The 15,285-nt window shown below is 59.8% G+C and overlaps 1 protein-coding gene and 2 non-coding genes across 3 annotated transcripts in view; 2 read left to right on the top strand and 1 right to left on the bottom strand.

Moving 5' to 3' along the window:
* The window catches only part of DHX37 (DEAH-box helicase 37), a 30,939-nt gene extending 17,722 nt beyond the window's left edge, over positions 1-13,217 (top strand). The window contains exons 9-27 of the mRNA XM_067701183.1: positions 491-592; positions 815-929; positions 1,514-1,609; positions 1,814-1,896; positions 2,461-2,593; positions 3,048-3,124; positions 3,447-3,679; positions 5,510-5,621; positions 6,987-7,093; positions 7,254-7,442; positions 7,862-7,986; positions 8,085-8,201; positions 9,462-9,634; positions 10,904-11,018; positions 11,143-11,280; positions 11,480-11,574; positions 11,665-11,738; positions 12,407-12,504; positions 12,660-13,217. Coding sequence (XP_067557284.1) covers positions 491-592; positions 815-929; positions 1,514-1,609; positions 1,814-1,896; positions 2,461-2,593; positions 3,048-3,124; positions 3,447-3,679; positions 5,510-5,621; positions 6,987-7,093; positions 7,254-7,442; positions 7,862-7,986; positions 8,085-8,201; positions 9,462-9,634; positions 10,904-11,018; positions 11,143-11,280; positions 11,480-11,574; positions 11,665-11,738; positions 12,407-12,504; positions 12,660-12,745 — 2,268 coding nt within the window. The 3' untranslated portion in view covers positions 12,746-13,217. The remainder of the gene's footprint in view (positions 1-490; positions 593-814; positions 930-1,513; positions 1,610-1,813; positions 1,897-2,460; positions 2,594-3,047; positions 3,125-3,446; positions 3,680-5,509; positions 5,622-6,986; positions 7,094-7,253; positions 7,443-7,861; positions 7,987-8,084; positions 8,202-9,461; positions 9,635-10,903; positions 11,019-11,142; positions 11,281-11,479; positions 11,575-11,664; positions 11,739-12,406; positions 12,505-12,659) is intronic.
* Positions 13,218-14,649: 1,432 nt separating this feature from the next.
* On the bottom strand, positions 14,650-14,721 carry TRNAA-UGC (transfer RNA alanine (anticodon UGC)). Its single transcript has one exon. It is a non-coding gene; the product is annotated as a tRNA-Ala (tRNA).
* Positions 14,722-14,969: 248 nt separating this feature from the next.
* On the top strand, positions 14,970-15,041 carry TRNAD-GUC (transfer RNA aspartic acid (anticodon GUC)). Its single transcript has one exon. It is a non-coding gene; the product is annotated as a tRNA-Asp (tRNA).
* Positions 15,042-15,285: the final 244 nt, after the last annotated feature.

Genomic DNA, 15,285 nt, shown 5'->3' with positions numbered 1-15,285 from the left:
CGGCGAGCAGGTCTACTCTTCATTGCGGTGCGCGGGCTTCTCATTGCGGTGGCTTCTCTTGTTGTGGAGCATGGGCTCTCGGCTCACGGGCTTCAGTAGTTGTGGCACACGGGCTCAGTAGTCGTGGCTCTTGGGCTCTAGAGCGCAGGCTCAGTAGTCGTGGCTCATGGGCTTAGTTGCTCCGCGGCATGTGGGATCTTCCCAGACGAGGGCTCGAACCCGTGTCCCCAGCATTGGCAGGCGGATTCTTAACCACTGCGCCACCAGAGAAGTCCCTTTGGGGGTATCTTAAGGGCTCCTTTAACAAGCCACTGCCGCCCACTTCTTTCTTAGATCTTTGGCAACCAGAAAGAGGATTGAGGATTGAGACGAGGTGGGGCTGGAGGGAGGCCAGGCGGGCAGGGCAGGTCTCCCCCAAGGGCTCCCCCTGCCCCCCATCAGTGTTCCTGACCCCGGGCGGCTGTGGGTTCCCGGGTCTGTCGTCCCCCAGAGGCACTTGCCGCTGAAGCTGCTCATCATGTCGGCCACGCTGCGGGTGGAGGACTTCACCCAGAACCAGCGGCTCTTCGCCCAGCCGCCCCCCGTCATCAAGGTACCGCCCAGGCCGGGGTCTCAGGGTGCCGGGGGAGGCCGGGCCCCTCTGTCGACTGCGACAGAGCGCAGGACGCCTGCTGCGGGGGAGGTGGGTGGGATCGTAGCACCAAACGGAGACCTTCGTGGTCAGAGAGTTCAGGGAAGGGGAGGGCCCGGGCCTGGGCTCAGGTCACCCCTGACCCCCGACCCCGACCCCGTGCTTCCCTGGGCGTCCTCGTAGGTCGAGTCCCGGCAGTTCCCGGTGACCGTGCATTTTAACAAGCGGACGCCGCTGGACGACTACAGTGGGGAGTGCTTCCGAAAGGTCTGCAAGATCCATCGCATGCTGCCCGCAGGTGAGGCCCCGGCCGGGAGGAGACAGCGGGACTCGGGGTCACTCGGCCTCGCTGTGCCTCAGCGTCGTCACTGGTCCAGAGCGCTCACAGCACCTGCCCTGCCGTGTTCCGCCCCAAGGATCACGAGGCTTCAGGGACTAACTGGGTGGGGGTGAGGGGGTGGAGGGTGCCTTTTGTCCCCACAGACGCAGGGCAGGTGAATAGGTGTGTCCCACCTGAGTCTCACTCCTGACCCCCTCACAGTTCTCACCATATCCCCGTGGCACGTGCTCCATTAGTTCCGTTCACCAGGTGGTGGACCCTTGGGTTGCTCCCACTTCCCCAGAGGAGAGCTGCTTTCCCCGTGTTTTGGGCTCATAGCGGGGGATGGGATGCCGGCTCCCACGGCAACTGTTGAGCTCCTTGTCCCAGCGCCCTCGGTGTGCGGGCAGCTGCCTGTTGCTTGTCTGGGCCTCTGCAGCCCTGGTTTGATCAGCACTTCCTTGCGCCCCAGCTCTCAGATCAAGGCCTGGCACACGGTCACGGCCAAGGCAGCGTCTGCTGCGTGAACGAGCGGGTCACAGCGGGGCTGGTTCTCCCCACAGGCGGCATCCTGGTGTTCCTGACGGGGCAGGCAGAGGTGCACGCGCTGTGCCGCAGGCTGAGGAGAGCCTTCCCGGTCGCCAGGCCCAGGCCTCCAGGTAAGCCCAAGCTGAAGCCCCTCACCCAGGAGGCTGCGGGCGGTCAGCCTGGGCTTCGGAGCCTCCCCGGAGAGAGCCGGCCCTCTACCCGCCTTCCCATCCCCCCAGTGCATGGTGATAGATGCAGTGACCCTACCCGGGACCCTGATGACCTGGCACCAGCCACAAGATGGCCTGCTCCCTAACTTGCTCATCTTTTCCCAGAAAAAGACGATCAGAAAGATTCGGTAGAAGAAACACGGAGGTTTAAGAAGTCGCAGGCTCGGGCAAGGAAGGCCAAGGCCACAGTACGTAGAGGCCAGAGGGGGCAGCTCAGGCTCTGCAGCCGCCTTGTCCATGTGGTGGCCGCTAGCCCTGTATGGCTGCACAGATGTAAATTTAATTAAAACCAAATAAAATTAAGATTCAAGTCCTCAGTCGTGTTAGACACACCTGGGGCTGTGGGTGGCCTTGCTGGGCAGCAGGGGTCTAGAACCTTCCTGCCGTGGAGGGAGGGGTTGACTGGTGCCGCTCTGGAGGCTGCAGGGTGGGCTGCGACTTAAAACATTCCAGGCTCCCGGTACTGGGGGCCTGGAGGAAGTTTCTGGAAGGCCCAGCCCCGAGCCCTGAGCAGGGCCTGCGTGGATGCCCAGGGCAGTGGTCTCAGGGCTGCACGTGTGTTAGCTCATAGCGTCCTCACGGCAGCCCTTCGAGAAGTCCCGTGATCATCCCCAGCTCTTAGATGAGGACACCGACGCAGGACGGGGCCGAGTGACCTGCCCAGGGTCACGTGGCCGCAGGCGCTGCTCGCAATGCCGCTCTCTACGCAGGGTCCCTCGCAGCCCGCGGTGCTGATGTCTTGTTTACCGTAGACGCTGCCCCAGATCAGTTTGGACAATTACTCGGTGTTGCCAGCGGGCGGAGGTGACGAGGACAGGGAAATGGACGAGGAGTCCCTGGGCTCCGACCTGGACCTGGACTTAGGGGACGACGGGACGGACGGAGGTGGGACCCGCCGCGGCCTCTGCTCCCACCACATGGGCTTGGGTCGAGCGATGGGCCCTCTCCAGCAACGAGCCCCAGGGGAGCTGGGGTTCCTGCTTGCTCTGCCCCCTGCTGTCCCCTGAGCTCCTGAAACCGCCTGACACAGAGGAGGCCCTCAGGTCTCTGTTGTGCCGGTTGTAATGGGGGCACCAACCCTGGGCTTGGCTTTGCTGGGTGAACGCAGGCCTTGGGGGTTTGCGGGGGGGCAGAATCAAGCCCTTAGGGGTCCCCACACAGGGCCTGGGACTCTTCCGAGGAGGAGAGGCTGCAGCGTGGCTGGCTTTGCCGACCCTCTCTGCCAGTGCCCAGGGTTGAGCCCTGGCAGCGGGGCTGCAGGGGGGCCTCCCCGGCGGAGCGGGCAGGGTTGCTGGGCAGCAGGGGAGCTGGGAGCCGCAGGCCTCTGCCTCCCCTGCAGGTGAGCAGCCCGATGCCTCGCTTCCCCTCCATGTGCTCCCTCTCTACTCTTTGCTGGCCCCGGAGAAGCAGGCGCAGGTAACCGTGCGGGGCCTGGGACGGATGCCCGGTGGGGAGCGCCCAGAGGCGTTGAGGTGGGAGCAGGTCAGGCGCCGGGTCACCCTCTCCGTCAGCTGTCTGATCAGCGCCCCAGACTTTTGAGAGGGTATTGGGATCTCCTGCTCGGAGGACGGAAACGCTTCCCTCATTTAGTTGGGGAGCAGTGGCCCAAGGCGAGGAGAGTCACCTCCAGGCCCTGCCCCGCCTGGCTGACTTCTTCTGACCTCTGTCCCACAAATTCTTCCCTGACTCTGGTGGGACAAAGGTAAATTTTATTGTTGCTCCCGTCCCCGCATCCTAGGTCTTCCAACCTCCCCCAGAGGGGACACGGCTGTGTGTTGTGGCCACCAATGTGGCCGAGACGTCCCTCACCATCCCAGGCATCAAGTACGTGGTGGACTGTGGAAAGGTCAAGAAGCGGTACTACGACCGTGTCACCGGCGTGTCCTCCTTCCGCATCACCTGGGTCTCCCAGGCCTCGGCCGATCAGCGGGCAGGACGTGCGGGCCGGACGGAGCCCGGCCACTGCTACAGGTGGGGCTCCCGGGGGCCCCTCCAGTGACGTTGGGGCCACTGTGCAGTGGTCACCCACCCAGGGGCGAGGAAAGGGGGGTCCCGTGTCCCGCTGGAAGCCGTCCTTCGCACCCCCTTTTCTGTTGGCTTTCAGGCACTTGTGTTATTTCTTTATTCTGCTGACGTCAGGCCCTGTGTTTATCAGCACCTCGATTTTTGTTTTGTTTTATTAACACCTTTTTTGAGGTAAAGTTCACATACCATAAAACTCACCATTTAAAGTGTGCAATTCTGTGGGTTTTAGTATATTTACAGTGTTGTGCAGCCATCGCCACTATTAATTTTTAAACGTTCTCTTCACCCCCAAAGAGACCGCATTTATCAGTTGTACCCATTGATCAGTTTCTCCCTGCATCTCCCTACCACTCCCAACCCACCAGCGCCCGGCAGCCACTCATCTACTTCCTATCTCTACGGACGTGCTCATTCTGGACATTTTCCCTAAATGGAATCGGACAATATGTGACCTTTCGTGTGTGGCTTCTTTCACTCAGCATCATGTTTTCAAGGTTCATCCACACTGTTGCCTGTGTCAGTGCTTCATTCCTTTTAATGGCTGAGTAACATGCGTTGGCGTGGAGGGACCACATCTCACTGTCCATTCATCTGTGGATAGACTCTTGGGTTGCGTCCACATTTTGTCCACTGTGAATAGTGCTGCCGTGAACACTCATGTACAAGTATTTGAACGTCTGTTCCCATGCCTCTCGGGTGTATACCTAGGAGTAGAATTGCTGGGTTGTACGATGACTCTGTGTTTCACATTTTGAGGAACGACCAGACTGTTTTCCACGGCGGCCACTCCATTTTATCTATACATTCTCACCAGCAGCGTGCGAAGGTTCTAATTCCTCCACATCTCACCAATGCTCGCTATTTTCTACTTTATAAAAATGAAAGTACGAGGTGGTATCTCACAGTGGTCTTGGTTTGCATTTCTCTAATGACGTTGAGCATCTTTTCACGTGCTTACGGGCCATTTGTGTGTGTTCTCTGGAGGGATGTCTATTCAGATCCATCATTTCTTTTTTTCTTGTTATAGTATTTGTTATTTTATTTTATTTACTTACTTGGTTGTGCCAGGTCTTAGTTGCGACAGGCGGGCTCCATAGGCAGGCTCTTTAGTTGAGGCTCGTGGGCTCCTTAGTTGTGGCTCGTGGACTCCATAGTTGTGGCATGTGAACTCTTAGTTGCGGCATGCATGTGGGATCTAGTTCCCTGACCAGGGATCGAACCTGGGCACCCTGCATTGGGAGCGCTGAGTCTTAAACACTGTGCCACCAGGGGAGTCCCTATCGTTTACTTTTCAGTCAGGTGGTTTGTGTTTTGATTGGTGGGTTGTAAGTGTTCTTTCTGTAATCCTAGTGCTGGGTCCTTGTCAGAGGCATCATTGCAAATATTTTCTCCCAGTCTGTATGCTGGGTTTTATTTGTTTGTTTTCAATAGCTGTATGCTGTTCTTTTCAACGTTGCTTTACGTTACAAAAGAAAAGAAAATTGAGAAACTATGCCAAGAAAACTCGTAAGCAATAACGTAGTTAAAACGTCCCGAGTGCCGTGTGCCAGGCAGTTCTAAGCAGTCTTATGTGAAGATACCTGAAGTATCTTCACCAATCCCAACGGGGCAGCTGCTATGTTCGCCCATTTCACAGATGAGGAAAGTGAGGCAGGAAGAGGGTAAACCCCTTGCCTAGTGAAGTGGTGGAGTCAAGATTCAACGCCAGGTAGCTGGGCTGAGTTTCTTCCTTATTCACTTAACATTTCCTAGTCTCTCGTGCTTCCTTCTGTTCAGACTGTATTCATCTGCGGTTTTCGGGGACTTTGAGAAGTTCCCCCCTCCTGAAATCACCCGGAGACCTGTCGAAGACTTGACCCTTCAGATGAAAGCTCTCAACATTGAAAAGGTCAGTTGCAGCCCTAGCCCTGCCATCACCCCACTGATCTGCCAGGGTACCAGTGTCTGGTCTGGGGGGCAAGGGCGACCCCAGCCCCTCACGGGCTGTTCCTCCTTCCCTGCGGCCCAGGAAGCTCGAGGAGCTGAGCCCTGTGGTGCTTGCCCAGCCCCCTGCCGGTTTCTTGTGGGCCCCCCACCTCCTCAGTGCTGCACCCACTGAGTGTGTCCAGGGGTGCCCGCCTCTGCCTTGCTCCGGGAGGGCTGGCGCAGGCAGAGAGGACCGCCCCCGTCAGCAGTCAGTCCCAGCCCTCGCTTCCCCCCAGCCCCTGACACCCACGAGGCTGCTTTCTTGCTGTCCCTACGGATTGTACATTTTGGACGTTTCATAAAAATGGAATCATATGATATTTGTCCTTTTTTGTCTGGCTTCTCTCACTCAGCATCGTGGTTTGTTTTTTTCGGGGGTTTTTTAGCCAATGTAAACGTCATTTATCAGTTCAGTACACAGTAAGATGATAGAAAAGATAGGATCATGCTTTTCATTGCTAAAAGTTTTTACATTAGTTATGTTTGGTATTTTATTTTCAGTGTCAAAGAACCTAGCTGACAGTTTGAATCAGAGTCAGTTTATTTCAGCAAATATTATAAATCGATACGTGTTTTATATTTCTGTTGTTTGGACCATCCACAGCTGAACTTAGCAGCGTTGTGTTTTAAAGGTTCGTCCACGCTGTAGCACGTGTCAGAATTTCGTTCATTTTTATGACTGAGTCACACTCCATCGTAGGGATGGACGCTGGTTTATCCACCTATCGATGGATATCTGGGTTGTCCCCACCTTTTGGCTGCCGTGCCTAGTGGCGCTGTGAACATCTGTGTACAGATGCTTATTTTAACGCTTGTTTTGAGTTGGTCGCTCTAAGGTGCCACCCTCCCTGACCCCGGTCACTCCCTGTCCCTGATCTGTCCCCTGATCATCTCACTGTCTGGGCACATTTTCTCCTGTGATGACGTTTATTCTCGTGTATACTCACTGGTCGTCTGCGGCCCCTTCTGGCTGAATGAAAGCTCAATGGAGGCTGAGTCCTTGTCTTGTTTTTCTCTATCTCCATCGCCAAGAACAGCCTCTGGTGCACACGAGGTGCTCAGTACATGCTTCTGAGTGAGTGGATGATGTGAATGAATGAAGGAAGAGGGCCTGTGGAGTTTCCCCGGCACGTGGACTTTGCGTGTGTCCAGGCCCCCGTGTCCCATGTTCTGAGCGTGAGTGGTGCTCGGAGGGCAGGCGGTAGGAGCCCCGTCCTCCTGCCAGGCCTGGTCCCCTGCTTCCTCCTCCGCATTCACCTGTCTCCTGCCATGTCTCCCTGTGTCCCAGGTCATCAACTTCCCCTTCCCGACGCCCCCGTCCGTGGAGGCCCTCATCGCCGCCGAGGAGCTGCTGATCGCACTGGGTGCCCTGCAGGCGCCCCCCAAAACAGAAAGGTAGGGCAGGAGCTCGGGGGAAGTGGGGAGCCCAGGGCCCGCCCCGTTCCCTGCCCTCTGCCCTCTGCCCTCTCCCAAGCTGGCCGAGCACCAGGCCTCTTGGTGCCGAAGGCTTCTCGTGGAGCCTTCCCCGCACCCATCACAGACCTCCATCCTCCAGGGTGAAGCAGCTGCAGAGGTCCCGGTGGAGCTGCCCCATCACTGAGCTGGGCAGGACCATGGCCACGTTCCCCGTGGCACCGCGCTACGCCAAGATGCTGGCGCTGAGCAGGCAACACGACTGCCTGCCGTACGCCATCACCATCGTGGCTGCCATGACGGTCCGGGAGCTGTTTGAGGAGCTGGACAGGTGGGGGCCGGGGACTGGGCATTCGGGGGCCGCCTGCCCTCGGCTGTGCCACAGTGTGGAGCCTGGCCTCCTGGGCATCACTGACCTGTTGAGTGGTCTTGTGCGAGACCCTTGCCGCCCTGCGCCTGGCAGTGTTCTCATCTCTACCGAGCTCTGTTTCTGTTTTTGTTTTTGTTTTTGGCCATGCTGTGTACCTTGTGGGATCTTAGTTCCCTGACCAGGGATCAAACCCATGCTCCCTGTAGTGGAAGCGCAAGAGTCCTAACCGCTGGACCGCCAGGGAATTCCCACGATCGTGGTCATGTTGATCAGTGACCCCACCAGGCATTTTTGGGCTCACCCTGGGTAACTGGCATGTTCCCTGCCTCTGCAGCCCTGCGCGGCCAGGGCAACAGCCTGGGTGCTGTGTGTGTTCGCAGGCCAGCTGCCAGCGACGAGGAGCTCGCCAGGCTGAAGGGCAAGCGGGCCCGGGTAGCCCAGATGAAGAGGATCTGGGCGGGGCAGGGAGCCTCTCTGAAACTCGGGGACCTTATGGTGCTGCTTGGTGAGTGCCCTGCATGGCGTGGAGTGTGGCTGGTGGGGAGGTCACGCGGGGTGGGACGGGGCAGCGAGAATGAGTGACGCCCGCCCCCCCATCCACAGGCGCCGTGGGAGCCTGCGAGTACGCGGGCTGCTCTCCCCAGTTCTGTGAGGCCAACGGTCTGCGGTATAGGGCCATGATGGAGATCCGGCGCCTGAGGGGCCAGCTGACCACTGCGGGTACGGCCCTGCGCCCAGCAGAGAACTTGACCCTGTTGACGTTTAAAGTCGCTTTTGAGCGACGTCACCCACGTACTGTCGATCTCCGTTATTCACAGAGTCCACATTTGCGAATTCACCTATTTGTTAAAATCTGTTTTAGTGCTCGCCACTTTGGTGGTCCTTCAAGGACACGCACACGAGCAGGGCAGTGACATGTGCACGCTCTCCCGTCAGGCTGTCTGTCCGTCTCATCCTTTCCTTGGTGACATCCCTCTCGTCACCCTTTGTCCCGGCTCTGGCCTGGACCAGCTGCTGGCCGCACCTCCTGCCCAGCAACCTCGTGCAGGGGTCCCTGCTCCCGAGTAGGGTCCGGCCCTGGTTTGCTTCTCCAGCAGTGGAAGGGGCCCCTCTTGTTGGAGTCGGGGAGCAGCAGACGGTTCAGCCCCTGCTTTCCGCTCCTGTTGGTCTGAGTGGTGGTGGGGACCGGACCCATTTGAAGCCACATCAGGGCTGGGCGTGGGTGGCAGGTCTTCTGCGTCCTGTCCGTGTTCTGCCTTCTTCCTGTTTCTTTCCTCTTCTCTCGCTTTTTAAGTTAAACAACATAGGTGTCACTGAAGGTTTTGTAGGGAAGACAGATTTACATTGCAAACCTCAGAACAGAAAGCCCTGGACTTCCCCGGCGGTCCAGTGGTTAGGACCCCATGCTTCCACTGTAGGGCCACGGGTTCGGTCCCCAGTCGGGGAGCGAAGCCCACTCTCCCCACCTGCGTCCCCCGTCCTGCTCCTCTCATTTTGTCCCTGCCGCCTCCTCCCGCCACAAGCAGCAGAGCCCAAAGCCCCACCTCCTTTCTCCCCACCTGCCAAGTGTTCCAGAGCTTCAGATCCTTCTCATGCAGAAGAAGGAGGCCTCGCCCTGCGTCTCGCGCCTGGGCTCAGCAGCGCAGGGCCCTCGAGGGGAGAGGTGGCCTCCACACTTGTCCTGCTCAGAGAGCGTGACTCGTCTGTCACGTCTCCTGGCTGGGCGTGCTCCCTGCCCCAAGGCCGACAGGGAGTCAAGTGCGAGCTCTCGCAGCAGCACGGTCCGCCGCCCGCAAGGGAATTGGGGTTCGTCCCGAGGACGAGGCAGGCATGGGTGTGGGTGGGCATCCTCGGTGGACGGGGGCCGAGATGCGCAGGTCGCTGAGGCCAGAGCTCTGAGCTGATCAGTGTAGGGCCTTCCAGAAGGCCGGGCGGAGCCAGCCCCCGCCTCGCCTTCCTCACGCCTGGGTCTGCCCCCAGTCAACACTATGTGCCCCGAGGCCGGGCTCTTCGTGGACCCCAAAATGCAGCCGCCTTCCGAGAGCCAGGTGACCTACCTGCGGCAGATCGTGACGGCCGGCCTGGGTGACCACCTGGCCCGCAGGGTCCAGAGTGAGGACCTGCTGGACGACAAGTGGAAGAACGCCTACAAGGTTGGACGCTGGCTCGGGGATGGGCAGCAGGGCAGTCGCTGCGCCCGGGCCCCCCGCCCTCCCTGCCCTCCGTCTCACGTCCTGGCAGCCGGGGCACTCCAGACGCCCAGCTCTGGGCAACATCAGGACGCCTGTGAGGGGCAGCTGGAGGCACCCTTGGGTGTGGGTGGGCCTATCCTCCCGGGTCACGGGTCCCACTGCCTCTGGGAAGGCCCCACCCAGGGCCGAGGTGGGGTGACGGTGCAGCCGCTTCTCCCTTGGGCGTGAGCTTCACCCCAGCTTCACTGAATGGAGATGGAAGCACACCTCATACAACTGGCCGCTGTAAAGTGTACAGTTCAGGGGGTTTTAGTCCATTCAGAGTTGTGCGCCCAGCACCACAAGTAATTCGGAACGTGTCTATGACCCCAAAAGGCTCCGGATGGCCACTGTGGCCGCCCCCCGTTGCCTCTGGGTCCCCCCACCCCCCATCCCCTCTGGGTCCCCCCACCCCCCATCCCCTCTGGGTCCCCCCACCCCGCGGATCTGTCCCCTGGGTCCCCCCACCCCGCGGATCTGTCCCCTGGGTCCCCCCACCCCGCGGATCTGTCCCCTGGGTCCCCCCACCCCGCGAATCTGTCCCCTGGGTCCCCCCACCCCGCGGATCTGTCCCCTGGGTCCCCCCACCCCCCACCCGCGGATCTGTCCCCTGGGTCCCCCCACCCCCCACCCGCGGATCTGTCCTCTGGGTCCCCCCACCCGCGGATCTGTCCCCTGGGTCCCTCCACCCGCGGATCTGTCCCCTGGGTCCCCCCACCCCCCACCCGCGGATCTGTCCCCTGGGTCCCCCCACCCCGCGGATCTGTCCTCTGGGTCCCCCCACCCGCGGATCTGTCCCCTGGGTCCCCCCACCCGCGGATCTGTCCCCTGGGTCCCCCCACCCCCCACCCGCGGATCTGTCCCCTGGGTCCCCCCACCCCCCACCCTCTGTCTCTGCGGATTTGCTGTTCTACGCGTTTCACACGAGCGGACCCTCCACCGCGTGGCCTCTCGCACTGGCTTCCTTCGCTCAGTGCTGCGCTTTTTGGCGGGTCGCGCTGCTGCCCGTGTCAGTACCTCTCACGGCAGGGTACGCGCTCCGTCGGCGGACACACGCCGCCAGGGTGGCCGTTCGCCGGTTGACGGATGCTCTCCTTTCCTGGCTGAGGGTGTGACTGGATTCAGGGGGTCAGCCTCACCTGGCGCTCACGCATGCCCCAGGCTCACGCCCATCCGCCGTCTCTCTCGCAGACCCCCCTCCTCGACGACCCAGTCTTCATCCACCCCAGCTCCGTGCTCTTCAGGGAGCTCCCCGAGTTTGTGGTCTACCAGGAAATTGTGGAGACCACCAAGATGTACATGAAAGGTAGCGCAGCTGGCCAGCCCCTCGCCTGACCCGCGTGGCTCTGGTGAGCCGTGCCGCTGGGCCCTTGAGGGGAGAACCCACGAGCCTTCGCCGAGCCCCCAGCCCTTCTTTCCCGGGCCCCCAGGCGTCTCGACGGTGGAGGTGCAGTGGATCCCGGTGCTGCTGCCGTCTTACTGCCAGTTTGACAAGCCTCTTGAGGAGCCGCCCCCCGCCTACTGCCCCGAGAAGGGGCGGGTGCTGTGTCACCGGGCCAGCGTGTTCTGTGAGTCAGCGTGACTTCCCGGCGGCCTTGGGCTCCACTGGACACGTGGTCCCGCCTCCCTCGTGCCCTGGGCGGTGTGTGTGTCCTGCGCCGTGTCATCCCAGGCTGCGGGCCCCCTTGGCAGGCGGGGAGGGGACTGGCAGGGGAGGATGACGTGGGGCTCCATCGTGGCCCCTGCTTACCGGCTCACGCGCCCCAGGTCGCGTCGGCTGGCCGCTCCCCGCGGTCCAGGTGGATTTTCCGGAAGGCCTCGACTGCTACAAGCACTTTGCCCAGGTTCTGCTGGAGGGGCAGGTAGGCGACAGCTCCCTCGGCCCCTTCCTTGGCACCTCGGGTGGGACGTGAGCCCCAGATCTCTCACCCCATCCTGTGGTCTCTCCCCAGGTCTTCCACAAGCTGGCCTCGTACAAGGGCTGTTTGCTGTCCAGCCCCAGCACGATGCTGAAGACGTGGGCCAGGTACAGTCTCTCCCGGGGGCGTCGGCTCGGCAGGTGGTGGTGGAGGGAGCTGAGACTAGTGTCCTGGGGCCGCCGTAACAGATCCCCAGCCACTGAGGGCCTTAGGACGACAGGAGTCTCTTCTCTCGTGGCACTCCCGGGGACTCGGGGTGAGGCTGTGCGTCCAGGAGCCCCTGCCGGCCAAGTTCTCCAGCCAGCACTTGGTTCTGAGCATCCGCTCTGTGCCAAGCACATCCTCGTGTTAGGGTCGAGCCATGACCCTGTCCCGTGGCATGTCCCAGGGCAGGGAGGTTCTCCCCAAACAGAACTAATACAAGTGGCAGGGGTGGCACAGCTACGAAGGGTCAAAGCAGGATGTGGAGGTGAGGCGGCGGGCGGGCGGACTCAGTCAGGAAAGGCTGACGGAGCAGCGTCAGGGGAGGCAGGGCTGCGAGCCGGGCGGGAGTCTGGAGGAAGGTTCCAGATGGACAGGCACCGTGTGTGGGAGCAGCCTGGGCGGGCGGGTCAGAGGCAAGTGGTGGGAGGCGATGGAGTCTGGATCCTTCCATCCGGCCAGCACCCCCGGCCTGCTGGAGGGAAGGGGACTTCCTGCAGTTCCTGGGCAGGCCTGGCAGTGGTACCAGCGTGTGGGCCTCGTGACGCCCCACGTCCTGCCTCCCCACCCGCAGGCTGCAGCCCAGGACAGAGAGCCTCCTGAGAGCCCTTGTTGCTGAGAAAGCCGACTGCCGAGACGCCTTGCTGGCTGCTTGGAGGAAGAACCCCAAATGTGAGTCTGACCAGGAAGGGTGCCCCGTGGCGAGGGCATCGCGGGGGGAACAGGGTGGGGCCACCGAGGGAACCCAGGCTTAGCAGGAGGGTGTGCCCTGCGGCAGGCGGGCGGGCACAGAGCTGCTCTGACCGTCCTCCCTCCCACCCCTGCAGACCTGCTGGCCGAGTACTGTGAGTGGATCCCGCAGGCCGTGCACGCCAACGTCGAGAAAGCCTGGCCGCCCACTGCTGACTGCTGACCTGGTGCCGGCCTGCAGGGCCGAGGACTGGCCTGCGGACCCAGGGGCCTGGCAGTGGCCGGTGTCCGCCATGGGCACCCTGACCCCAGACTGCGCCCAGCAGGCAGGTGGAGCCCCTGGACACCCGTGGTCGTCTTGGCTCGGTTCTCGGCACAGCTCGCTGTCGCCCTGGGCAGTCCCGCGCGGGGTGGCTTTCGTAACTCTTTATTACAGGGTGGGTCATGGTTTCATCTCCCATGCTGGTCCTGCTTTAAACGTGCTCTGTGGACGACATTAGTCCCTTGTAGAGCAGCAGGCGATCACGGGCCCTTCCTCCGCTCCCTGTTCCCTGCGGGTGTGGTGCACCCTGCCCACAGCCAGCGAGGTCCGCCAGGGCTCCCGCCGGCTCCTGTGGAGTGGGCGTCCCCTCCCCGGAGTCAGCTCCCCGCTGGCTACGTTGCTGTAATAAACCTTGACTGTGACAACAGGTGTATACCGCGTCTCCTGAGTTCTTTGGGCCAACCCCTGAACATGGGGGTGGCCCGGGGACAGCCTGCACGTGCGCGTACACACACGTACGTGGAGACTAGTTTGGACGGATGCTCATGAGCGTGTTAGTGGTAATCCTGTGGCACGGTGAGCCTGTAGACGTTGATCATTTTTCTCATTTTTACTTAGGTATTTTTCCTGAATCAGTTTGTGTTAATATCAACACATAAATTCGGGAATTTCCTGGTGGTCCGCTGCAGGGGGCACGGGTTCGATCCCTGGTTGGGGAACTAAGTTCCTGCAAGCCGCGTAGCACAGCCAGAAAAGTAAAAAATAAACACAAATTCTGTAATATAAACACACACGTAAGACAAAACAACAGAGATACGTGTTTAATATTCCAAAACTATTCACTTTCTCCACAGCCTAGCTACTAACCCTACTGTTCCCCCAAACTAGGCGGTCTCCCCTACCCCACTCCCCCCGCGTTTAAGCCATCTGCAAGGTCTTGTTAGTCCACGTCCGGGATGTGTCCAGAAGCCCCTCGTGTTCCCCACTTCCCCTGCTGTGCGCTTCCAGCGAGCCTCCAGCAGCTCCCGCTTGGGCCACGGCAGTGGCTTCCTGGCAGGTCTCATGTCCACTCTTCCCACCTATGGTGGACTCCACATGGCAGCCAGAGGGAGCTGTTTTAAAACCTAAGTAAATCACGTCATTCCCCTGCAACAGGCCTTCCAGTGTCTTGAAAGATTCAACCCTCTCCTTCCCTCATTCATTAACCCTGCACAGGGCTTTTTTCTGTCCCCTCAATGCAGATTCCTCCCCCTACCCCGCTTCAACCTCAGGGCCTTTGCACCTGCCATTTCCCCTTCCTGCAGACAGGCCCCCCTGACACTTTATCTGCGGCAGCCTCCACGTCCTCCCCCTTTAGTCTCCATCTCATCACAATTACCGTATTCATAAAGCTCATTGCTACGTGCTTATTGCTAGTTACCTAGACTGGAATACTGAGGACAGGAGGGCTGAGAAACCTTGCCCGGGGTATCCAGGGATACAAGGGTACTTGACGCTACCTGAGCACACAGTAGGCGCTCGATGTGTCCACATTTCTTGGCACTAGGTGCTCAGGAGTTACGGAATGAATGGACAGTTGCAAAACCCTCCTTAGAAATCCAGTGTTTCCTAACTGCTTGATGACGTGAGTCACTAGGAGTGTTTGTTTAAAAACGCAGCCCACTGCTGACCTGAATCCGAATCTCCAGGGGAGAGGACACGGGCATCTGTGATTGAGACCAAGGGCGTTTGACTAGCGCCGCCCTCTCCAACGGAGCTCCCTTAAGCCAGCTGATGCGGGGGCTTTGGGTCCCCTTCCCTGCTTTGCCTTCTGGTCGTGTGGCTGTGATCCAGAGGGGGAAAAGATTAATTCTAGGCGAAAAACATGGAGATGCCGGGGATTGAACCCGGGGCCTCATACATGCAAAGCATGCGCTCTACCACTGAGCTACATCCCCAGACCCGTAGAACTACCTGCTGGAAGTCAGGATATACGAAGTAGCGACTTCGCTCCTCCACGTCTCTTCCGTTCTGGTGGCTCAGCGCCTTCAGAGACGCAAGTAAGTCTTTCCCGTCCCAGGAAGCCCACCAACCAGGGGCGCGCGGCACTGCGCCCGTGGAGACCAGTGTTCGGAGTAGATGGGTGTAGCAGCCGAAGAATGGTGTTTCTTTATGGGTTTGGCGGGAGAACACTCGCCGTAGCTCGTCCTCGTTAGTATAGTGGTGAGTATCCCCGCCTGTCACGCGGGAGACCGGGGTTCGATTCCCCGACGGGGAGGCTGCCTGATCGTTTTAACTCATTCCAACACACACACAAGATATTTGGGGCATCTTCTCTAAAATGATACGACTATGATAGACAGATATGCGTGGAAGCGTGTAAATTTGGTTTTCGGAATATGTCCATTTCCTCAAGAAGATAGTGGAGGATGCTGTATACTCAGCCACGAGCACTATAGGCTCCCTTCTATGTGAGAATAAATATACATAGTGAGTATATTCGTATTTATGACCGGATCACA

The sequence above is a fragment of the Pseudorca crassidens genome, chromosome 12 (genome assembly GCF_039906515.1).
Source record: "Pseudorca crassidens isolate mPseCra1 chromosome 12, mPseCra1.hap1, whole genome shotgun sequence".
NCBI lineage: Eukaryota > Metazoa > Chordata > Mammalia > Artiodactyla > Delphinidae > Pseudorca > Pseudorca crassidens.
Note: the sequence above shows the minus strand (reverse complement) of the source record. Positions and strands in the feature narration are given on the sequence as shown.